The 25706-nt window shown below is 40.5% G+C and overlaps 1 protein-coding gene across 4 annotated transcripts in view; it reads left to right on the forward strand.

Annotated features, from left to right (window-relative positions):
- Positions 1-205: 205 nt before the first annotated feature.
- Positions 206-25706, forward strand: part of KDM4A (lysine demethylase 4A) — a 35461-nt gene continuing 9960 nt past the window's right edge. The window contains exons 1-16 of one of the 4 annotated variants that reach the window (XM_042463273.1): positions 206-282; positions 2208-2397; positions 4337-4512; positions 5867-5981; positions 7094-7287; positions 7829-7878; positions 9695-9798; positions 11207-11344; positions 12314-12561; positions 13670-13860; positions 14592-14953; positions 15682-15802; positions 17689-17867; positions 23525-23720; positions 24801-24877; positions 25373-25428. In XM_042463273.1, the coding sequence (XP_042319207.1) occupies positions 2260-2397; positions 4337-4512; positions 5867-5981; positions 7094-7287; positions 7829-7878; positions 9695-9798; positions 11207-11344; positions 12314-12561; positions 13670-13860; positions 14592-14953; positions 15682-15802; positions 17689-17867; positions 23525-23720; positions 24801-24877; positions 25373-25428 (2345 nt within the window). In that variant the 5' untranslated portion in view covers positions 206-282; positions 2208-2259. The other 3 variants (XM_042463272.1, XM_042463274.1, XR_006103511.1) reach the window with 3 other exon arrangements.

Below are 25706 nucleotides of genomic sequence, written 5' to 3' on the forward strand. Positions count from 1 at the left end.
ACTCACACACGCTCCCCTCCCGACGCTGTGTATGCCATCCGTAACCGCGTCCCCGGAACTACTTTCGCCGCGGGGAGGGGAGGGCTCAGCCCTTCCGCCGTCGCAACGGTGACGACACGAGCGGCGCGTAAATGATTGACAGCGTGCGCAGCCTATGGCGGGGCGGAATCGGAACCAGCGTGCGCGGCGATTGGTTCTTGTCGAGAGAGGGGAGGCGGGGCAGAGGGTCGGCGTTGGGCCCCAAGCGAGGGCTCAGTCTCGGGCCCTGTCAGAAGCGCTTCGGTGAGTAAAAGGGGAAGGGATTTCGGGGCCTTTGCTCAAGGATGGGGCCTTGGTTTGTTTTTAACTGAGGCGTCGCGGTAACTGTCGGAAGTGGGGCCTCTCCGTTCGGCCTGAGGGGCGAGAGGCGTCGAAGGCGCCTGGGTTCCCCGCTGGGCGTGAGGGGAAGCGAGGCGGCTATGGGGGCCCGTAATGACGGTGGCCTCGGAGGGACATAAGACTTTATAAGAGAATTCTGAAATAGAAAACTTCTAGGATCACGCTGTAAGTAGGCTAAAATTTAAAAGAAAGCTATGAATTCAATTATCATTTAGGGTTTTTTTGTATAACCGAAGGAAATGTCGGAGTCCAGGAAAGATCTATGTTTATAGGATAATAATTATAATGACAATATTTATTTATATCCCGCCTCTCTGTGTGGTTGTGAGTTATGTGTAAGTATTGTTTTCAGTGGTGATGGGTTTATGTAACGTATTGTTAAATAAGATGGGCTTTTTTTGTTAATGTGCTTTGTTTTTAATGTATTGAAATGAACAAAGATATACATAAATAGATTGGGTCTCCATGGCCAGACCCCAGTTCTGACTTTGTTTGTTTTGGCCATTGCCTCCTCCCTCTGAGGCTGAAGTGGGTTTTCATGTCCAAGTGAGGATTCGAACCCAGGCCTCCCAAGTTAGAGTCCAATGCCTAAACGGGTGATGGGTTCTAATCTGTCCGCCTGCTACAGAGACATAGATATAGCCCTGTTAGTCTGGAATATATTAGGAGGAGAAGGGATCTTGGAGCACCTTTGAGACCAAAGAGGTTGTAGCAGCAGCGTAAGTAGACCAAGGCCCAAAACACACTGCAGAAATAATCCAGTTTGGGACCGCTTTCACTGCTCTGGCTCAATGCTGGGGAATTCTAGGAACTATAGTTTTGTGAGACATTCAGCCTTCTTTGTCTCAGAGAGCAGTGGTGCAGCAATAAACTACAGTTCCCAGGATTCCTTAGCACTCAGCCAAGGCAGTTGAAGCACTCCCAAACTGGATTACAGTATTTATTTCTGCAGCGTGTTTTGGACCCAAGTCTACCATAAAGGTCTCAAAACTGCTGCAAGGTCCCTTTGCGCACTAAGGTCAACTACAGGAAGCCAGAGGCCTTTCTGCCTCCAAAGGGAGAGACTGGCAACTAGTTTCTGCTTTAGAGGATTGGGAATGCAGCCCCCTCCTCCCCCAGGCAGATCTTTTTCATATGTAGAAATGGAAGGAGAGTGTGTGAAAAGCGCCTATGGCCCCAGGGATCTTTATCTTTCTTCCCCTTTGTTAATGACCTTCTACTGGGTGTAATCCCCTCAGTGCTTCTCCATGGCATTCACTTTGTTACCTATTTGTAATGCTGCTCCCATGCCTTAAATACCTTAAAAGACACCAGATCCCCTTTGATCTTGGAAGCTAAGCAGTGCCAGCCCTGGTTAATACTTGGATGGGAGACTGCTAATGAATACCAGGTGGTGTGGGGCATATTTCGGAAGAAAGGACTGAGAAAACCACCTCTGAACATTCCTCCCCTCCTAAGAAAACCCTATGAAATTCATGGGGTTGTTGTAAGTCGATAGGCAACCTGAAGGCTTCCATTAATTAAGAGAGGGGTGATATGGTATTTATCAAATACCAGATAATTGGTTTTGCTTCAGCATGGCATTTTGCAACATGGCAGCTAATGTTCTGCAGGGTCAAGCCTGAGCTGGATGCTCAGCAGTGAGAAGGAGCTCAGTAAAATAGGCGACAGTTGAGGCATGTTGTTTTTTCATTCTAAAGCCAGTCATGTTTAATGAACAAAACATATCACCTTGAATGATGTTCATAATTTTTTATCAAGTTTCCATTATTCTGTATAGCTCTTGTAGTATAACCTACTTGTGTTGTTTGTGGTGCTGTTTGCATTAGAGAACTATTTCTACTGGATCGTATGTGACAAAGGGAACAGTAAACAACCATCATGGCGTCTGAATTAGAAAACCTAAATCCTAGTGCAAGAATAATGACGTTCCATCCCACTGTGGAAGAATTCAAAAACTTCAGCCGTTACATTGCATACATAGAGTCTCAAGGAGCTCATAGGGCTGGATTGGCAAAGGTAAGAAAGCTTACAGTTTTTTTTCTAATACCCATAAGAATTACAATTCAAGAAAACACAGTGCACCTCAGTGTGAAATAGCTTGGAAACTGGAGCTCATATATAGTTGTGTTCAACTGATGATAAGAAGATAATATTTATTTTTCATAACAAATAGAGCGTACACTGGAGCCTCCACATTCGCTGGGGTTAGGGGCACAGGACCCCCGTGAAAGTGGAAAAACCGCTAATTCAAAAAAACCACTGGTTTTTAACCTAAGAACACCTCTCTAGGAATCTCTGGATCCTCCAGCGCAACTCTGTGGTTAACATCCACCAGAAGTTAACCATAGAATTGTACCAGAGGGCCTACAAATAGCTACAAAAATGTTTTCTCTAGGAATCTCTGGATCCCCTAGGACTCCGCCAGCAATCAACTTCTGGCAGAGTCATGCTGGAGAACCAAGAGTTTCTAGGAAGAACATATTAATCAAATCCGCAGAAGTAAAAGCTGCAAATACAGAGCTGACTGTACTATTCTTTAATGGCAAAAGACCTGGAATTCTAGATTTTCACTAGTCTTAGAGAACATGTGAAAGGTAAGAATGGAAATAGAGATCCCTGTGTCCATACCGACCCCAACATCTCTGTTCACACATTTCTGAAGTTTGCTGTATGGAGTGGCAAACTCTGAACAGAGATTCTACTCATGAATATGTGCAGAACCTCCATTCACACCTCTCTGGCAGGTTGTGAGATTAAGAGGCTGGGGTATGTGTCTTTAGTAACGGGCACAAGCATGTATAACTCCTATCTTCATCACTTCTTCTACCCTCTTTTCTGTGTAGTGCTATTGTTAGAAATAAAAGAGGGTTGCATATTCTTCTAAGACCGTTGTCTTAACCGTGTCAGTATTTTAGCTACAGTCTGAACACTTTTCCTGGAAAGACATACATTGAAAATGTGATCAAGTGTCTGGAATTTTATTTCTGTAATATGTACTAGCTTTGGGGTGTGTTTGTGTGTATGTGCTTATCTGGCTCCCAGAATGAGCTCTGTCTCAGTATATGATAAAGGACTGATTCTGTGGTTTAGCTGATAGAACTGAGTTGGTATACACCAATTCTCATAACTTATAGCCAGCAAGAGAACTCTGGGGCATTCAGGTATGAATCCATATCTTCAGATACTGTAGATTATTATGAATCGTATGCTTATCTGCAAAATTTACACACCGGGAACTGGCCTGTAGTAGCCTCCCCCCCGATCACCAATGATCAGAAAACATTATTGGCAGTTGGGAACAGCACAGGAGCAATTTTGGTATCTGGTTCTCTGAGTGAAAAGACTGAACAAAAACATGGAAGTGTTCCTAAACATGTGCAATCTGCTAATGAATATTGACCTCTCATTTGCTTAACATTCTTATACAACTGTTAACTTGTAGTTGGAAATATTTATTATATTTTACATGGATAGACTAGTCCTATTTGATAGTCAGAATTATTCCTGTTAGTATGTTTGTTTATAGCTGTAGAACCTGATTATTAGCAATACTGTGTGTCTTGAGCTTGACATTACTGAGAGCACATGGTACTTCATTGTTTTTCTATTTTTGTCAGATATGTTTTATTCTACAACCTTGTTGTTAATCACTAATGAGAAGAATTAAATTGGATATTTTCTGGTATAGCAATGTGTCCTTAAATGGATATCTCCTGCTCTCACACTTGTAGTTAAACCATGTAATTTTAATGTGTAGAGCATTGCAATGTATTCCATTATTATAAAATAACCAATAAAATGCTTGGCATTATACCATAAACTATAGCCAGTGAGCACTGTATTACATCTCAGAATGTCATTGTGAAATGGTAGGGTGGCACAAAGACTGCTGCCTGTTTCATTTGCTTGTCAGATTCGTTAAGCTTTTGCTGTGTTTGTCATCTGAACTTTCTAGGTTGTCCCTCCTAAGGAATGGAAGCCACGCAGATGGTATGATGATATTGATGATGTGAGCATCCCTGCTCCCATTCAGCAAGTCGTCACTGGCCAGTCAGGCCTCTTCACACAGTATAACATCCAAAAGAAACCTATGACTGTTCGGGAGTTCAGGAGAATAGCAAATAGTGATAAGTAAGAAGATAATTAAATCTTTTGTAATTGAGCATAGTTTGTTATTTCTCTTTGTATTGTTAAATTGACTATTTAAAATCACTTGAGTAAACTGGATATTACCCTCCTAAATGTTTGTTTTAGTTTACCATATAGGATGTAGAGGATATTCATGTGGCTCCTGAGAACAGGTCAGAGAAGGTTTAAAGAATAAAAAGATCTATTCTGGGGCACAGTGAATGTTGTACATTATAAAAAGGTCACAGGGTAATTGGAATTGAGGTGAAAATTCCTTTTTGGCCCAACTTCCAATGATTCCAAGAAAGATAAGACTTGGACTTTGCAATGTATAAAAACTGCTGATAATAGAGGATTTTGCCTTTATTCCTTAAACTATATAGATGATTTTAAGCCGCAAATATCATATTTTGTTATTGTGTGCCTTCAGGTCATTTACTCACTTATGGCTAGTCTAAGATGAACCTTTCATGGGGTTTTATTGGCAAAATTTGTTCAGAAGCAGGTTGCCTTTGCTTTCCTCTCAGGCTGAGAGAGTGACTTGGCCAAGGTCACTAGTGGGTTTTCATGCCTGAGGGAGCATTTGAACCCTGGTTTCCAGAATTGTAGTCCAGCAGTTAAATCACTACACAAAGCTGGTTCTCCAGAATATCACATTACTTCCTCTTATTCTAGTACCACAAAGTAAAATATAGATCAAAGCATAGAAAAAGAGTCACCATATTTTTCTGAAAGTTATGGGGCTATGCTAAGTAAAATTTATAACACTGCAACATCTCATGCTCGATTTGGAAATTACTTTCCATTCTATCATGGCAGCAAAGAAGTTTCTGTGTATGGGATGCTATGCTAGAAATACCAGCTCTCTGTACACAAAAGGATGTTTTTTCTGCAAGGGGTTCCATGTTTCTCTGCAAGAAACTATTACTGATCCATTTTCTATGGCTACTCTCATTATCCCTGCTGATCTTTCCAGATAGAGTTTTGCTTTATGAAATTACAGCTGGTATAACACAGACAAAATAACCCAGTCATGCAACATATTTCTGGATGAAAGCTTTTAATTGCCAAAATAATTTTTGGCATACAACTTGAATATAATTACATGGTATACACCCATCCTTACAAAAAGCATAATGAAAACAATAATATTTCTCTGATCTTTTCCTCAATATTTAATATTTATACTCAACCATCTTTCGTGGCACCCTAATAGTTATCCATCCCTGTTTTAAATCTTCTAACTGTATGTGGTCCTTATCTACTTTTTAAAAACTGCCCTCTTTGTGATAATTCTGTAAGACTATTCTTTAGATAAGAGGAAGTTGTTTGTAAAAATAACCCTTTTCTACTTTAGGTATTGTACACCTCGGTACACTGACTTTGAGGACCTTGAACGCAAATACTGGAAGAACCTCACATTTAATGCTCCAATTTATGGTGCAGATGTTAATGGCACCCTGTATGACAAGGTAAAACATTGAGGATGCATGAATAGTAGCTTTCCTGACTGGTGTGTTGTTCAGTTGATTTTCAGCACTGATTGCAAACACTTTGCTAGATAGATTTTGCCAAGCATCAAATGATGGTATTAAAGTGATTGTCTTTTGAAATATGCTATTTTAAAGGTGTGCTATCACTGTAGGCCATACAGGACTTCTGCCTTCAAAAATATTGATTTTGTATCTTTTTCTCTTTTTCTGTCCACAATCATTAGTAATAGAAATTATTATCTATACTAAAACATATCTTGGAGTGATATTAGTAAAATACAACTGTTTAAATTGTCGTCAGATGAGAATATTCTGGCACAAGGTTGATAACAGAAAAGTGATACATGGTATACTTGGGGTTTTATTTATAGATGAGGAGCACATGTGTTTGGGAATATCATAAATATTTTTTGCAATTAAAAGGTGTATTAATTAAGATACCTTAGTTGCGTTACAGACCACCGCTTTGCAGCGGTCTGCTGGCGCTGCTGTTTGCTCCACGAGGGAGCCGCAGCAGCCAAATCGCGCGACTCCCTCACGGAGCAAAAAAGAAGCTCCAAAATGGAGCTTCTTCCTGCGGCGCAGTTATGACGCCGCGAGGCACCAATGGCACACTCGCGACGTCATAAGCGCCGCGCGACGTGCGGATGCACAGTGTCCGCTACGTCAATATGGCGGCGACCATGTGGAACGGCCGCCGCCATTTTGTACGTATTCACTACGTACTAGGGTTAGGGGGGTGCGGAAGCACCACCCCTTCCTAACCCTAATACGTAATGAATACGTACAAAATGGCGGTTTGTAACCCGCCCTAGTGTTGCTATTTATAGGTAGGGACAGTATTCAGTAATATTCTGCTTATGGTAATTTAATCGACTATTTCAGCCCAGTCTGGTCTTCAGTTCAATACAAAACAAAGGGCTTTAGTTTGTTTTTAGAAGCCATGGTAAAGTTGGAAATAGAGAAGTTACATGTGTCAATAGCAGCTGTTTTAAATGTTTTGCAGCACAGTGTAGTAAGGGGAATGAGGGATCACAAGTGTTTTTATGTTAACTGTTTCTGCATTTGACTGTTCATCTGACTTTTTTTAGCATATAGATGAGTGGAATATTGGCCATCTGAATACAATTTTAGATGTAGTGGAGAATGAAAGTGGCATTACCATTGAAGGAGTGAATACCCCTTATCTCTATTTTGGAATGTGGAAAACTTCCTTTGCCTGGCATACTGAGGATATGGACCTCTATAGCATCAACTACCTGCATTTTGGGGAACCCAAATCATGGTGAGCTATTCTGCCATGGAGATGTATACTACATATAATTATTTCACTTAAGCTTATTTAGGCTGCATCCACACTGCAGAAGTAATCCACATTGATGCAACTCTAATTACCATGGCTCAGTGTGGTGGAATTCTGGGAACTGTAGTTTGTTGCGGCACCACAGTTCTCTGACAGAGAAGGCTAAATGTCTTACAAAACTACATTTCCCAGTATTCCATAGCATTGAACAGTTAAAAGTATCAACCTGGATTATTTCTGCAGTGCAGCTGCAGCCTTAGAAAAATTCAGTGTTTTGATTGTTCTTTCTTTGGTATTTCATGACTTACCTAGTAATACATTCTTGTTAGAGATCACACGTTATGGTTTCTTTAGTTTAACAAAAATAGAAGGAAAACTTAAATAGCTACAATTTTATTACTGTGGCAATTTAAGTTATTTTTCCATTGAATGTCCTTACTGTATTAATTCTGAAATTTTTAGAAGTCTCAAGCAACTCAATGTTGTTGTTGTTGTTGTTGTTGTTTAAAAAATATGACTACAGGTACTCTGTTCCTCCAGAACATGGGAAGCGACTGGAACGTCTTGCTAAAGGTAAGCATCTGACTTTGCTTCAATGGTAGTACAGTATACAGTTGACAGTTTCTGAAGAGCGGTGAGAAGCTCATCTTACTATAGCAGTAGTACTCATCCACCATTGTCACAGTAAATATCTCCTTTAAATACAAAAGGACTTTATGGACAAACTCATCCTTTTTTCTTTTTTAATTAAAATTTTATTAATACATTCTAAAACAAAACCTGACAACAAACAGTACACCAAAACAACAATAAATACAGGCAATAACCCAGATAAGGCCCTGAAAATTATAGACAAAATGTGTATTCAGGGATCCTGAAAGACATCTTTCCATAAAAATTTAGCTAAAATTGGGGGATGATGAGATTAAATCTTGCTGGATGTATTCAATAAATGGGTGCCAATTCTTATGACAGATCAATCCAGAGTGTAAGCCTCTCGCTCTGCTGTTATCTGCCATTTGGCAGTGGCGGATAATAACTCATCCTTTCTAATGCCTTTAAAAAAAGGTTAGCACACCTACAGAAGTAATTCCTCAATTACTGTAATCTTAGAGCTGCAAGGATGATGTAGTCATCAGAACCCTCCAATATGTCCTTGTAATTATAATTCCTAAACATGTGTGTACCTCTTTCAGCTGAGGTCCTATATAGACTGGCAGAAAGCGCCGGCCTGTGGGAGGAGTTGGCACAGCGTCCTGGCCCTAATTCCATCCTATGGTACCATGATGCCACGCGTCGGTCCAGAAGGCGCACACCATCATAACACATCTCTGGCGCTACATTCACATGATGCAGCGCTGAAGGGGCATTATAAAGCCGTGCTGCCGCAGCTGTGACACCCCTTGGAGGGCGCAAAAAGGAGCCACTTTTTGTGCTCTCGAGAGGCCGGATCAGGGCCACGGCGTGAAGTTGCTGCTGCCCCAAACTGGCCTTGAAAGGGGTGGCTACATGCCGTCCCTTAGGAATAATATCTATAGCCCCTGAGTGACTTTACCACTGTGAGTTAATTTTGTTTTTTCTGGATAAAGCTTGAACTGTTAAACTGGGAAATCAGCCTGAACAGAAAACATATGGAGGAGAGACATTACAACTAGTAGGGCACATAAAGGAGGTCCAGGTTCAAACACAGATCACCAGTTGAAGAGTGCTAAGTGGTTCTTAGTTGCTGTATACATGTTTACTCTTAACATGAAACTAAGAGTGTTGTGCTCCTTGTGTCCACTAACTTTCTTAAAATTTAGGAAAGAGATACCAGTTTTCTTTAATGCATTCTTATCTGGGAAAACTCATTTGAAGATGAGCGTTAATTGGTTTTATTTTATATTCTGTTCATGCAATCGAAACCTCTTATTCAATTAACATGTAGGGAATTGTTTTTAAAGACTTCTAAAAGTAGACATTCAGACTTTATGTTGAAATGTTTCTAAAATTATATTCAAAAAATTAAAATTTTTGTAGATATTTTGTACATGTCTCTTCATTATTATGTGAAAAATATGTTAAATTGTTCTGATGGGAAAACTACATTAATCTGACATAAATTGCTTTGTGGAAAATTATAGTACTGTATAAAAAGGGCTGTGTACCTCACTGTTTCATATTAGAAACAGTCTAGCCTCATCTTTTCCTGAGAGCTGGCTTTGAGCCATTGAAATGCTATCTTTTTCCTCTCAGAGATATTTTAAGTAAGCTTCAGGGGGGTAAGTAAGCTGTCATGTAGTTGTAGGGTGTTTTTTTTAAAACATGGATAACCATTTTCATTCAGCTGTACAGTATATCTGAATGGAAGCAACAAAACAGTTTTTGAATATTTTTCCTCCTGAAACAGGGTTCTTTCCTGGAAGTGCCCAGAGCTGTGAAGCTTTCCTTCGTCACAAGATGACCTTGATTTCTCCATCAATATTGAAGAAATATGGCATTCCATTTGATAAGGTAAAGAGGGAGCTGGCATTGCTACAGCTGTAGAGCAAATGCAGGAAGCACCACAAAGCCTTGCAAGATATAGAAAGTGGATTTTTGTCAAGTACATTAAAACAACAAACATAGAATTGCCTATATTTTAATCACAGTTCAGTTCTTCAAGTGTACAGTTAAACAGTATTTAATAATAATAGAGAAAGGTATCAGCAGACTGGTTAGGGCACTAAGGTTTGAAGATGCTGTCAAATCTGAAAGGAGAAAAAAACTCGAGAGGTGATCCCTTCAGAGCAACCCATTGAAAACTGGCCATGTTCAGTGCTCATAGATCTCAGGCTGACTGAAAAAAGGGAAATCCAAAAATGGGTGGTGGGTGAATAGAATAGAATGGCTGGAAAACGGAGGATTAAGAAAGACACAGAAAAAGTCATAATTGTCTGAGCAGATCATGTACTCCTTCACACAACATAGTTCAGTCCCTGGTAATAGTAATAAGAGCTACACTTAGAAATCAGTGGAGAAATCCAAGGTATCTTCATTGTTGGAAGTGGGCGCTAATATGTTCACACCACCCTCCCCAAAATAGCCAGTGAGTTTTGACTATGCTTATTCTGTACCTACTGCTGACTGAGTTGAGTGTGTGAGGGAGGATGATGGGAGCATGAAATAGAGTCATTGAAACCCTCAACAGAATCACTGACACTTCAGCATGTTGTACTGGTACATTTTAAAACCTTAACATATTTCTGGCTTTTAATTTTTCAGAAAGATACAAATTGACTTAACTTTATAATGTGAATTCTGAGAATCACAGTATGATGCCCTATACTGTGGTAGAGCATGTAATAAATTCATTTGATCTCTGCATAGTTAGAGTAACTTGGCATGTCATAATTAAACATGATTAATTTTCCTGATTCTGAATGCAGTTATCAGTTGAAACAAAAAGGGAATTTTGTAATATTTGAGGATTATTATTGGTCACTTGAGGTTTAAGATCACGCATAATTTGTATAAATATTTATTTTAAAATGTATGCACTGTCAAACCAAATATAATTAAGGTGTTCATTGCACTTTTTTTTTGAAGTATGCCAGAAAAAGTTCCAGTGAGATTCCTAAAAATTTACAAACAATTGTTGGTAAATTAATTCACCTGTGAAAGCTGATCAGAAATGGGCAGTCTTCATTAGACTGAGATGCTTGTGAATATGCCACTCTCGGTTTTGGAGCTGCATCTGTCAAGTGCCTTTAATTTGATAGGTTATGCAAAGTTCCACTGTTAGGGGATAGATCTTGGCTTGTTGGGATATTTCATAGGTCATTGTTCCATAAAGTTAAAAATAAGTTTTGTTACTTTCAGTACCATATGTTCTAGTGATTATATGAATTATAGAAATCAATAGTCTTTCTCTCTTTTTCAGGTGACCCAAGAAGCCGGAGAATTTATGATAACATTTCCTTATGGATATCATGCTGGTTTTAATCATGGATTCAACTGTGCTGAATCTACTAACTTTGCCACACTCCGGTGGATTGAGTATGGAAAGCAATCTGTTCTAGTAGGTATCAACTGCTACCTTCCTTTGTATTTAGAAATCAGAATTATTGTTCTGTGTTTAGCAGATAGATGCTCTGTGTGAATGGAAATATAGAAACCACTGTATTTCTGTAACAAAATTTGACTGAAACTTCACAGACCACAAAGATGAATTTGCCATTTTAGTTCCTTCAGTATGAGACAATCCTTAAACATATGCAGTGAGGTTTGGTACAAATAAAGTCTACTTTCAGACATTTCTTTGAGATTGAAGGGAGGATACAGTGTAAGAACTGTGGAGCTTTGTGAATTGCTGTTGATCATTGTCTTCACCTTGAAGACTTAAGTGAAAGAGGTTCAAACTTTTATGTAGGAACTAAGGTCTCACTATTGCCTGTTTACATCATCCTTTACATGCTCACATGTTTTGCTTTATCTACCAAGTACAAAGATTATGAAACAAATGTAATGAGGCTGTTGATTTTTCTGCAGTACATCTCCAGTTCTTTCGCTTTTAAAGTGATAATTATTGGTCTCCTGCTCCTTGAGATTCCCAATGTACTTCCTTGCACAATTCTAATTAGGCCCATGCCTGCTTAGCTTCAGTAATGGGTGAAGCCTCAAATAATTGCTGGCTATTCACTGGTTCCCCATTTTAGCACTAATCATCTTTAAAATTTAAATATGAGATGCAGCAGATCAGTTAGCTTCAGACTGCAAGCCAACAAAAAGTCTGGAACTGGTCATCTGAGGGATGTAATGAGTTCAGTATGTACACTTCCACCCAGCCTTTTCCAAATACACTTGTATTTCCTAATAGAGACACCTTACTTCTTGGTTTGAAATACTTGTATCTGAAACTAGTTTTGTAGGGGCATGGTGTGAAATTCTTAGAAGGTTGCAAGAACAGAAATGCAGGACAGCAGTGTGAATTAGTGTTGGATCAAAATTAAAGAATACGTTGTGTCATCTGTTTTATTGTTCTGTACAGTGTTCGTGCCGAAAGGACATGGTCAAAATTTCCATGGATGTCTTTGTGAGGAAATACCAGCCAGATCGCTACAAACTCTGGAAAGCAGGGAAAGATGTGACAGTCATTGATCATACACTACCAACTCCAGAAGCAGCTGAGTTCTTCAAGGGAGAGCTCCTCCAGAAAGTTAAAAATGGGAAGCAATGCCCTGACGAAGCTGAACTAGAGGATGAATGCAGTACAGATGGAGATACAGAGAAGAGGAGGTGTGGTTGAAACAGTGATTTGATCAATACAGGAATTGGACGCATCCCTTTTCATTAATTCATTCTACACAACTCTTCCTGCAGACTGTTACAAACTGCAAGATTTGAGAGTCACGATATTGCCCAACTGTTTCCCTTCCTGAACTGTTGGAGGTGGTCTCAGAGGTGATGTTAATCTCCCTGGAACATACTGTGTTGGGGGATTTTAACATCTGAGGCACCCCCATTGGGCCAGCTCAGGATTTCATGGCTTCCAGGCAACCAAGAGCCTGTCAATTATCAATTAATCTCTGGACCTACCCATGTAGCAGGCCACATTGTTGTTCTAGTTTTTGCTGGTAAGGGTGATGGTGATCTGGTGGTAGTGGGGTTGAAAGAACCCCGTCGGCATGGACATCTCACTACCTGATAGGGTTTAGATTTGCTGGGAGTTCTCTGCATGAATGGTGTCCATTAAAATGGTTCACCCTCAGAAATGAATGGATCCAGAAGGATTCTTGATTATTCTGTTGATGCCCTGGTTGATCAGTGGAATATGGAGATGTCACAAGCAACTGGTACAGTTGTTCGTAAGCATCCAAGCCATCCCACTTGGACATGGTGATCAGCAAGTATTGTTCAAAGTTTTCCACTTCCTGCTAGTTGAACAGAGGAATTATAAACATGAGGAGACAAGGCAAATTATTTAATTAGATTGCTATGCAAAAATATTTATATTGTAGTAGTGAGAGAGCACTTGAAAAAAAATGTGAGTAGCTTTAGATGGAACTGTAAATGATAGCGTCTTACCTGATACAATATGGCTATTCCATCTTTACATAATAGACAAAACTTGTAGTTAATAGGAGAAAACTTGTACTTAATGGAGATTATTTACAGCTGTAGAAGAAATGTTGCAGCTGAAGTTGAGATGCTGAAAACACTATTTCAAGCATTCATACAAGCAAAAGCCCATTATCCTATGAAAGTGGGATGAGCTGTATTCCCCCTCTGAGCATGTTATATTCTTTGGAGCTATTAAAAGAAGTTTATAAAGCAGTGAGTCTTTAAGGCTGGTGACTTGTCATGTTGGCTTGAAGTGTTAACTTGTAAAGCTTGTTTCTTGCAGTATGCCCAAGCACCGAATTGGAACCAAACGACATCGGGTCTGCTTGGAGGTTCCTCACGAGGTGAGCCAAAGTGAAGCCTTTCCCAAGGAGGAGCTGGGTCCAGTGCAGTTTGAAATGGATGTGGCAGAACCCCCACTTGGACCTGCTAGAGAGCCTGTACAACAAGGGGACCAAGGGATTGCACCCCCAGGTAATTTCCTCTGCAGAGTCCTGCTCTGTTTTGCTCTTTAACCTTTGAGCATGTCACTGAAATTTTATTCACATTTTTATTCATTTGCCTCAACCCACAGTAGAGTGAAAAGGAATAAGAATCAGCATTATGTACAGGAATTCAACTAGTAAACTTGCTTAGTACTTACATTGTAGCACAAGAGGTTAAGGAAACGATGGCAGTTGCAAAGAAGCCATGTGATTTCTTTGCAGTAATGTTCATCTTAACTGTTCAGCTCCATCATTTGACAGTAGGAGTCTAGCAGGGACCTGTTAGTAAAAGATTTTAGGAAAAAGAATACAGTGAGTACTAGTTAATCTCCCAAAGATCAGGAGGTAGTCACACCAGAATTGTGAAGGAACTGATGTGGAAAGTGTATTAAAAGATTAGAAACAGCTTGGGAATGTCGTTTGGGACATACTAGAACATAAGAGAGCTTTGGGGGGTGGAATTGGAACCAAACATCTGTAAAAACCAAAATTATCCAACTAAGGTAGATAGCTAAAAGTTGTAAGATTTGCATATATGCTATGAAGGAGGTAGGGAAGACCAAGCAAAAATGTTTCATCAGGGGTTGAAGTCAGGAAGAAAAAGTGAGTGTTGGAATAGTGCTTAGGTGGCTGGAATCCACCTAATTTCCAAAGCAAACAAACTTTACTAATGAATGCTGTGTCAATTGCTAATAAATAGCTTTATTGTTTCTGATCCAGAATATGGAGATTCCTCAGAAGTAAAATTTGAAGAATTGAAAAATGTCAAACTAGATGATGATGAGGAAGAGCCTGAAGCAGCTGTTCTGGATCTTTCCATTTCACATTCTGTGACTTCAGCCTTGGCCCAGTCTGCTCTAAGACAGCAGAGCTCTGTTTCCAGCCTTCAGTCTGGTTCTCCATTATGTTCTGGTTCATCAGACTCAGAACCCTCTGACCTCCGCACACAGGATCTGGAGCAAACGGAGGTGATCACAGTGCACGGTTATGCCAAAGAAGAAGTCGATGGCATGAACAGCGAGCGGCCATCGGGGAAGAAAGCTAGTGTTACAGCCAATATGAATGAACAGGAGCTTGCAAAAGTAATGGAGGCTTATCATGGGGCCAAGGGGTTGCATGCAACGGTTGTTGTGCTATTCATATATTGCAGGCTGATCTTAATGGCATGGGTGGGTGGGTGGATGACCTGTCAGATAATTATCTACATCTTGAGATAAATCCTCTAAAACAGATGGATATATCCCGGATATTGTTGGACTGTAACTATACTTATTCCTCACTACTGCTGGCAAGAGCTAAAGTTCAACAGTATCTGATGGATGTCCAGTGCCCATCCTTGCTCTGTAGTGTGAGATGCAGTCAGCCTGATCCTCAAAGCATGTTGCTAGTGCAAACACCATGAATTAGACATTAAACTGATAGTTTCAGAAGATGTTAGGAATCCTTTTTCAGCCTTGATGATAAATAACTCTAATGCTCAATGCTCAGTAATGAAATCTGGAAATTTGGTACAGTGGGCTCTTGGTATCCTCTGAGGTTTAGTTCTAGGACTCAAGTCCCATTATTAGTAAAATGGTGTTCCTTATATAAAACGGCAAAATCAAGGTTTGCTTTTGGGTTTGTTTTTTTTTAATTCAAGCCATAAATGGTTGATTCCCTGGATATGGAGGGGTGACGTTAGAGCAATAACACACAACGTGTAGATTTTAGCTCTTCTCTTCCTTCTTGCTAGTTTCACTTTTAATTTTGTTCTGTACTGGATCTATTCTTAGTAATGTTATGGCTGCTGACCTGTTTCTGTCCTACTTAGATGGCGAAGGAGTACATAAGATCAGTAAAGGATCGTAAGAAGTCAAAAGGGCGTCGGCAGCCCTTGAGCAAACTCCCACGGCACCATCCACTACTGGTTAAAGATGGCCTCAGTGATGATGGTAAGGTTTTTTTGTCCTTTCATACTGGAAGGACTGTCATGCCTAATCATATGCAAATATTGCTTAAATTATTCTGGCTCTCATTAGTGTAGTCCCTTGGGATTTTCTCTCCTTTCATATTAAAAGTACTAAAAGTCACATCCATACACAACTATACCTCCATTAATGAAGTAGATGTGTTCCTGGGCATTACTTCTGTAAGGAATAACATGGTACCAAAGCCAAGAATAACATTGAATAGGGATATGTTCCTATGTGACAAAAAGAGCAGGTTAGCATGCTTTAGCATACTTTATATAAAGAAGTAACAATATGCTCATGTGAAATGAAGCAAACCTGTTCAAAAAAAGCTTGCATGATTGTTTTTCCTTAAAAAACCATTGTGAATGTTCTAGAGACCACTTTTTTAACATGTTGAGAATAACTGGTAAGACAGGCTTATCTGTTTTCCCCTTTTCTTTCTGTTCTGTTGTTCACACTTGGTCAGTAAGGAGCTCTGGAGGTAACACCTCTTTAGCTTGTCTGTCATAGGCAGGCGCACATTGCTATAGTGAAATTTGTTAGGGTAAGGTCCCATTTTTCCCAGCACAGGATTTGTTTATTGCATCATTCACAGAGCTGCTGTAGTCTGATACTGAAAGTCTGTGTTTCTCCAGCCCTCCTTCACTTTCCTCCCAAAGTGAATGCTCCTAAAAAATGTTCAGCTAGATAGAGGATGAAGAGGAAAAGTGAGGTTGGGTGGGTATAAAAAGCCTTTGTAAAAAGGAGTTTCACTGTTGGAAACTTGGGCGCTGTATAGACGGGCCCTATTGGGCTCCTTCATTACGCGTGAGGGGCTGCGCTTCCTGACGCGCCTTGCCCCTCGCACATAACGAGGGCGTAAAAGTGGCGGTGCCCTATACACATGGCTGCCGCCATTTTGATGTGACGGACGCCTAGCGTCTGCACGTCTTGGCACCATTATGATGCCGCAAGTGCAGGCTAGCTCCAACTGTCTGCCTGGAAGAAGAAAGGCCCTCCCTCCAATCCATCTGCCTTGGTCCAGACCTCAAAGGGAGAAAAGAACGGCTGGACCTGATCCCCTCCCCCCCTCACCATTCCCTTCTCCTTTTGTGTCGTGTCTTTTAGATTGTAAGCCTGAGGGCAGGGAACCGTCTGTTAGCCCCTCTGTTATAAACTGCTCGGATTCCCAGTGATTGGGCGGTATATAAATAATTCCTATTATTATTATTATTATTATTATTATTATTATTATTATGGTGCCACAGAAAGAAATTGATTTTTGCAGTTTCTTTTTGTTGCGCGAGGGAGCCACATGGTTTGTCCACTGCTGCTCCCTCGCGCAACAAATGAGGTCGGCAGGAGACTGCCCTTTTGGGCGGTCTGTATCCTGCCTTTGTTAATTGAGGCATGCCTGTACACTCCATTAAGAAATATGTTATGTTGTTTCACCTTTATCTAGAACCTTTTATTTTACAGCTCTTGGAAAGATGCAGCCCTTTGCTAGCTGGACTTAATTTGGGGTTGAAATTTCGAGCTATTAGATTTGGAAGTAATAGAAGACTTTGGTCCCTGTGGTGAAGAAAAGAGAGGGCTGTGTATTACTTTCGCATTCCTGGCTCAGTAATTGAAAGCTGCTGTATTAGGGCTTCCACAATATATGTGAGGTCCATGTATATAATTGTTACTAGTAAAATAGATTCCCAGCAACTGTACCTGAGTACATATTGAAGCTGGGGGGGGGGGATTACCAGTTAGTGGTAGTTGTGAAGCAGCTCAAACTAGTACATAATTCCAGTAGCCCTAGACCTGTTCTCTTCATTGGCTTGGGAGGAAGTCAAAAGCTTGTACATTTTGACTTAGGTTTTGTTTGTTCATTAATGCAGAAATGTCAGAGCAACTGACACCTGAAGAAGAAACTGAGGAGACAGAGGCATGGGCAAAGCCCCTCAGCCAGTTGTGGCAAAATCGCCCTCCAAACTTTGAAGCAGAAAAGGAGTATAACTCAGCCATGGCTCAGCAGGCTCCCTACTGTGCAGTCTGTATGCTGTTTCAAACCTACCAGGTGAGCAATTTAATCCTCTTTACAGGCCTTTGTACCATAGGAGCACTGAGGGATGTGGTCCACATTAACTGAGCATTGCAAGCGAAGTGTATCATTACCTCAATTGTATATTACTTAACAGCTGGTCATTGTTAATAGCTGTATAGACTAACAGCCAAGGTATTTCTGTTGTTAATAGTAATAGAGTTAAAACATCTTTAGACTTGCAGTACTGTGTTTGTAAATGGCTTCCAGCTGCATTTCTCTGACTTAGATTTTAAAGGTCTTGAACCCCAAATTTTGGAATTTTATTGTGTAAGTGAAGCTGTTAATTGCCTGAGCAATCAGCATTCATGGGGTTTTCCCTCATGCAGCTGATCAAAGCAGGATTCAATTTTTTTTCTGTTGAAAGTGTTAACTCCACTCTCTCTCAGATCAATTTTCAAAATCCTGCCTTGCCAGCAGGTCAAGATTTTTGTCACTCTCTATCCCAGACCTTTCTACCTTTCAAATCTCTACAAACACAGATATTAAAGTTTTAAAATGGCATCACTCTCTAATCATAACATTATAGAGTTGGAAGAGACCAAAAAGACCATCCAGTCCAACATGCAGGAATTCACAATCAAAATGATGCTTTAAAGGGAACAAAATAACGGATTTAGATCCTGAACATGTGTTTGCCCTCAGGAAAAAAGATGAGCCAAACAGAAAAAGAGCCTCCTCTAAATCCAGTCTTTTGACTGCATTATATCAAGTCTCAGACTAAGAATTAGATAAAAATAACACTGATCAGCTGGCTGTTTCCCAGCAAGTCTCTGATCAGGAGTCAGAATGAACACTGAAAAAGATATATATATATTCCCCATTCTATTTCTGTTTCTTCCTCTTTCCTATATTTTTCTTAAAAAGCCCTGAGCTTTTCGTACCCATGTTAGTCCTCCCCTTACTAGTGTAACCTTATTTCTTCTCCCCCTCCCTTCCCAAAGCCCTTGGGATAGGAAAAGTCAAAGCTAAAGCCTCTAAACCATGCTCAAATACTTGGAGCTTTCCTGCTCCAGTGCACATCCAGGTGGTTAGAGACATGTATGCACTCTTAACTGTCTCCTCTGGATTCAATTTTTTTTTTCTGTTGAAAGCTGCTTATTCCAGTGAGGCTGTTAACTCAGGACCCATTGAACTGGATCTTCCTTGTGCCTCTGGTCTTGCAATGGCTTAGATGCTGGAGTCTTCATTCAATGAACAACAATTAGAAAAGGAAAATATAGTATTGGAATGGGCTTCTCTTGATGAGATTTCTGAAGGGGCTATTGAGGAGGAGACAGAAGCTGATCCTCACAGGACTTGCCTCTCCTTTTCCTTCACAAATTCTTACTAACATGTCCACAACCCTGACAGCCACCGCAGCACCCTTAAGCCCAAGAGAGCACGCTCATAGCCACTTGTGGCAGCCATTTTGAAGCCTGTGTTTCAAACATCAGCTATTTTATCAGGGCAGTTCTGGCCACATTGCACTACCTATACGTTTTCCAGTGCCTATGCTTTTATTTGATCAAAATACATGGCTTCAGCAGATTTTTTCCATTGTGGCCAAGGAACTAAAAGGAATGAACCAAGTTTCTCATACTAGTCATGAGTGCATTAAGAGACTCAGATAAGCTCCAGCCCCCACTTTCACCACGTAAGCAATTAACAAGCAGACAGCCTGATCAACCTGCAATGCCAGTACACTCTTCTTTCCAAAAAATCATCAGATGATGACTCAGTGTCCCTATGGGGGCAGCTCCTCTATCTGTTTGGGCCCAAATGTTGTTCCATGCTACTTCTGTGAGAGACACATCTGATTCAGGAGGTGAGGAATGGTCAGACAGTAATGAACAAAATGAACCAGCAAGAGGAAGATATTTGAATTTAGATAATTTGTTTTTCTGTTACCTAAAGCAATCAGAGCCTTTGGATTACAAGATGCTGGAAAGGTTTCTTAATCCAATTCCAGTTCTCTGCCTACTGGTAACACCTCAAGGAGCAATGCTACATTTCCTGAACTGAAAACCTCTACTCATGTTGCTCTTTTTCCTACTCACTTTAAAGAACTCATTACATCTGAGTGGGATTCCCCTAAGGAGAGTAGGAAGTGTGTAAATATTGCCTCAACATTATTTACCCTAAACCCTGAGGCAGTGGAAATTCTAGAAACCTCTCTTATTGATAGTCGTCTTTCTTCCCTTCTCATGGGTGTTTTTGCACCAAAGCAAGAACATTCTCCTCTTAAAAACCCAAATAAAAAGAGGGCAGATGCTGCTCTTAAGCACAAAGCATCAGCTCTCTCGCTCTCTCTGGGCCTCTTCAGTTGCTTCCCTGATACTCTGGGTTCAGGATATTTTCACCAATCAAAAACTAGATGCAAAATCGCTACATAAATCACTTCAAAATATCTATAAATCCTTAGATGCCAGTATACAGACTCATTGCTATTCTCAGCTCATGCCATCTCTGCAGTCCACAGTGGCGAGAAGATCAATCTGACTCAGACACTGGAATGCATATATAATCCAGAGCAAATGTAGCATCAGTCCCCTTTATTGGAAATATACTTCATTGGAAATACACTTTGCAGTGAAGATGCTCTTCTAGGCATCCATATAGAAACCAAGGACAAAAAAAGGGCCAAAAGAAGGAGGTGAAATGTTGCTTTAAGCAACCTGCCCAGTGCTTTCATCCCTTTTCTCACCCAGAGACTTTAGAACTTGTAAGATCATTTGGTCAATACCACAGTTTTTACTCTGACCACAAGAAGAATCCAACTAACTGGGAGTCCTCTATTTCAGACCTGTGGGTGTTGTGGACCATAAACAAAGATTATTCCATAGGGCTCCGTATGCCTTTCCCAGGTGCTCCACAGCCACTCCAGGAAAATGAAAGAAATAAAAATTGAATGAAATTAAAGAATAAGAAACAAAGTCACTGCTTGTTAGAATCTCCAACTTCAGAGTGTCACACAAAGGACCTAGCCCTCAATGGGCCATACCTCATCTCTTGGAAATACAAGCTGTGGAGCCAGTTCCTCCTGACAGTTGGTTTACAGGGGTCTATCCCATCATCTTTATTGTATTCCATCTGCCTGCTTCTAGACCTCAAATGCATAAACAAAATTGTAGCATACAGGAAGTTCATGATGGAAGGTCTCCAGACCATTAGGAACATCTCTTCTAGGGGCTTTTCTCTTCTCTGTTGATCTTTCAGAAGCTTATTTCCATGTCCTCCTCCATGTTTCCTCAGAAAAGCACCTTTATTTCTCTTACCACAGCAATGCCAGTTCAGAGCGCTCCTCTTCGGTTTAACATTGGCGCCCAGGATATTTACAAAGCTCATAATAGTAGTTCTAGTGGCCACTCATTAGTCAAGGGGGGCATGGCTCTCCTACCTTTTAGCTCTGTCCACTCATACTTGTCTCATGCTCCCAGTACTTCTTCATCTTCTCAGTCAGGGTCCCATATTGCATGCAGTTCCAAAATGGCTGTTTATCTTCTTATCAGTTGGGCAGAGATTATACGTAAGACATAGGGTGGTTAAACACTCTTCTAGTTTCTAGATGAATCTCTGCTCTCAGAATCTGTGAGACAGCCTGGAAAGCCTTTCTGAGGTGGTCCCACAGAAACACTATCTCCCCCTAAACAGCAAAAATTAAAGATACATTATAGTTCTTACAATCAGGTCTTGATATGTGGGTTAAACTAAATACTCTTCGTCACCAGGCAGTGGCATCCATGTTAGTTTCATCCAATCTGTATTCACTTTCAACCAATCCTTGCATTAAAAGTTTTCTCAGAGAGGCAGTCCTTCTCAGCCCCCTTGTTATACACAGATTTCCCTCCTGCAACCTCCACAAAGTGCTCAAAGCCCTGTCTAAACCTCCCTCTGAACCACTTAGATCAATTCCACTCAGAATCCTTGTGATCAAGACCCTGTTCCTGGTTGCACCCACTTCAACTAGATAGGTTTTGGAATTTTCTGCACTGTATGTTCCTCCATCTTGCTGTTACCTCACTTTCTCTGCCTCACTTTGAACCACGGGCAGGTTACAGACCGCCATAAAGGACGTCCTTAGGACGTCCCATTTTGAAAAAGGGGCGTCTCTTCCAGACGCCCCTTACCCTATCACGGACAGAGTCCGTGACAAATGGCAGCGGCCATTCCACACGGTCGCCGCCATTTTGACGTAGCGGACGCTCTGCGTCCTCACATCGCACAACGGAAGTGACGCTGCGAGTGCGCCCTTTGGCACTCGTGGCGCCTCTTCCAGGGCCTGAGGAGCGCGATTTCCACTCTCCTTCTCTGCAGCATCCGGGAGCTACGCTGTTTAAAGTCTGTGGTTCCCGGACGCTGCAAGCGGAGGCGGAGCCAGACCGCTGCTTCTTGGTCTGTAACCCGCCATAGAGACTGTACGTTCCTCCATCTCACTGTTATCTCACTTTGTCTATCTGTCTTTGAACCATAGAGACTTTGTTCATTTTGAACCATTCAGTAGCACCAACTAGATGAACAAAGAGCTCTAAAACTATATATCAAGTGTACCAAGCTGTTTAGGAAACCAGAGGCTCATTTTGTTTCCTTTCTTACCATCTCACTGGGAATGAAGGTATCCTCTGCTGACCAGATGGATTAAGGTTTGCATCTTTCTGGCCTCTGAGAACTTGGGGCTTCCAAAACTACAAAATGTAACAGTTCACTCAACTAGATCAGCATCCACATCTGTCTCTTTTGCTACTAATGGTTCCCTAGAGGATAACTGTTAAGCAACCCCATGGGCAGTGCCGTCCATGTTCACTAAGCATTATAAACTAGAAGAGTCTGTTTTTGTAGAAGGGGTACTACAACAAGTGGAACTTACACTAAAATGCATTCTTGCCACTTCCCACCCTAATATCCAGGTCTGCTTGGGTAGATCTCATTAATGGATGGCTCCCTTTCCACCTGCTGAGAATGACACATTGGAGGACTTGAAATCTATTCTTGCCAAAGAGCCATCTGGCCCCACCCTAGATGGCAAGATATCAATCTTTTTTGGCCATGAGCAGTTTTTTTTATACATTCCTGGGTCTTATGAAATAACTGAAAGGGGAGGAGAAGACAAGGACTAATAGGGTTATTTTAAAATTGCTTGATACCTTGCTAGTCTGGGCAGTGATAAGAATTATCCCATTAGAAGATACCACTTACATAGCTAATGTGGATATCTTTAATTATTGTGCACTTATTATTTTGGGGTTGCTGTTATAGTATTTTTAGGAATCTGTGTTAAAGTACATATCAGACAAATGTGTTGTAAACATTTTACACTTTATAGTGTAAAATGTAGCGTAGGTAACCTTTTTCAACCCAAATGCCAACTTCCAGTTTAGAAAGGTCAGAGGATGGATTCCAAAAGCGTTTAAGGCTAAAGTTACAGGAAGAGATCAAGAATAGTATAGTTGGAGTCAGATTTGGATATGTTGCTTGTTCTCCTTAAGACTATTACGAGAATAAAAAAACCTTTTCCAGTTTTTGCACTTGGACCATGATAGTACCAGATAGCATGCATACAGGTTATATAAGGATGCAGTCTTTTTAATAGCTGCATTTTAAGTTCCTTACAAAGTTATTGTGCTGTAAAATGCATTTTTTTTCCTCACTGGCAGGCAGATTGTGGAGGCCAGAGTTCACAGGCAGTTCCTGATGCTGCTGGCAAGATGAGAACTAAGCCATTGATTCCTGAAATGTGTTTTACTACCACTGGTTGCAGCACAGATGTTAGCCTTTCTACCCCTTACTTGGAGGAAGATGGCACCAGTCTTTTGGTTACCTGCAAGCGCTGTCGAGTCCGTGTACATGCCAGTGAGTACTATGCCTCATAGGTTTGATTATTCATTGCCAGTATATTACAGGTTTTCTTTTTTAGCTTGGAAGAATACTGAGCAAGACTGGCGAGATATTGAAGGAGCTGCATTCTTTAGACTGCCATGACTTGTGTAGGCAGCAGGGTGATCATAAATCTTGTTTTTGCATCAATTAAAGGGGAAATTATCATGAAATCTCTAATCTGTGCACTAATAGAATTTCAGTGTATCAAAGAAATTAAGATATGTCAGATACAAAAAATACTTTACACTCCCTACAGTTGCTATGACTGGAAAATTTGATACTGAGCAAGTATGAGAAGTGAGGCAGGAGGAAGGCAGCTAATGGACAGTAGTGATATCAGCTGCTGTTAAAATGACCACAGTAAATTTCATAACTCACACTTGGCATGTCATAAATTAAACCACTAGAGATTGGGATTTGGAACTGCAGTACAGCAATATTGCTTGTAGTCTCTTGATATCTAAACTTGGTCAACTACTTTTGAAACAGAGGTGGGAATCATGCAGCCAGCCGTCCACATAGAATCATAGAATAACATGTTGGAATGTAACTCCCAACATTCCTCGCCATTGGCTATGCTATTAGTACTCTCAGGATTGAAACACAGTCAAATGTGAGGATCCCATGATTACCACTCTAATACAGCATGTTAATCTGATAACGATCAGTGATAGATCTGACCCAGTATGACTTTTCTTACTTGTCAAATGAATGATGAAAAAATTGAGACTTGATATTCCCATGTTTAAATGAAGGATGAAAGTATGACTAGATCAGTAAATGCTTTTTGACAACTAAAGTGTGAATGGATGATAAAATGGCACATTTGATGCTGCTCATATTCTGTACTGTTCACTGTTTTGTTTGTCTATTACTCTGAAAGCTAATTCAGTGAGGGGCAGTACTACAATAATCAGTAGTCTAATGTATTAATAGTAAACTCTGCTGAAACAATATAAAATCTTGTGAGGGAAGAGATATGAACTCAAAAAGAGCAAATAAACAGAAAGAAGCTTGCATAGTGTGTTGAAGTTTTGTTCATTTCTCTGTTAGGTTGTTATGGAGTAGCGCCTGAGAAGGCAAACGAAGACTGGAAGTGCTCTAGATGCAAAGCTAACGCTTTAGAAGAGGTAATGTCTTGTGCTCCCTAATACTCTCGTGGACACATATATGGATTTCAACCTATTTTTGTTGGAGCCAAGATTAAAGTAATGTTTACAGCTGCAAGAAGTCTTTTGTAATAGATGCATGTACATAAAAATGCTTCACTAAAATTAAAAGAGAAGTCTCCATATAAGCCTATGCTTTATCTCATGTCATGAAATGGATTGTTAAAATTGTATCCAGGAAAACTGCAGTTTCATTTTCATACACATGCACTAGCGCTTAGATGCAAAAGTTCACTTAAATAGCTCTATTACATGTTGTTCATCTTCAGTATGTTAGACAGAGTATACAAATGAAAGCACTTAACACACCATAATTAACACAGTCTATAGCATCAGAGTATATTTAGAAAGAATGGGAACATTATTCTACAAAGGATGAAGGTGAGATTTTGAGAGCATCATGTTGATTGAATGTTTAATTTTGTAGTGGTAAAACTGTTCTTCCTTCTCTGTCAGGATTGCTGTTTGTGCTCACTTCGAGGAGGTGCACTTCAAAAAGCTAATGACAACAAGTGAGTCTCCAGCAATAATCAAGAAAGCAAGGTCTTTTTCTTAGAATGCATCAACTGTTTACTTAATATCAAGCAACAGATTCAGGAAGGTCATGGTCCTTTTTGGTGTGTGTGGGCAGGAGTGCCATGGGTTGAAGGGGCACATTAGTCCTTCATAGGACTTTGGAAGACCATACTTCTGCCCATAGCACTCTGCTGTGCAGTGATCCCTGAAATAATAATGGGAATATGCTTGGAATTTCTTTGGTCCAGAATGCCCCCCGGGGCAGGCATGGGGA

This window comes from Sceloporus undulatus, chromosome 4 (assembly GCF_019175285.1).
Source record: "Sceloporus undulatus isolate JIND9_A2432 ecotype Alabama chromosome 4, SceUnd_v1.1, whole genome shotgun sequence".
NCBI lineage: Eukaryota > Metazoa > Chordata > Lepidosauria > Squamata > Phrynosomatidae > Sceloporus > Sceloporus undulatus.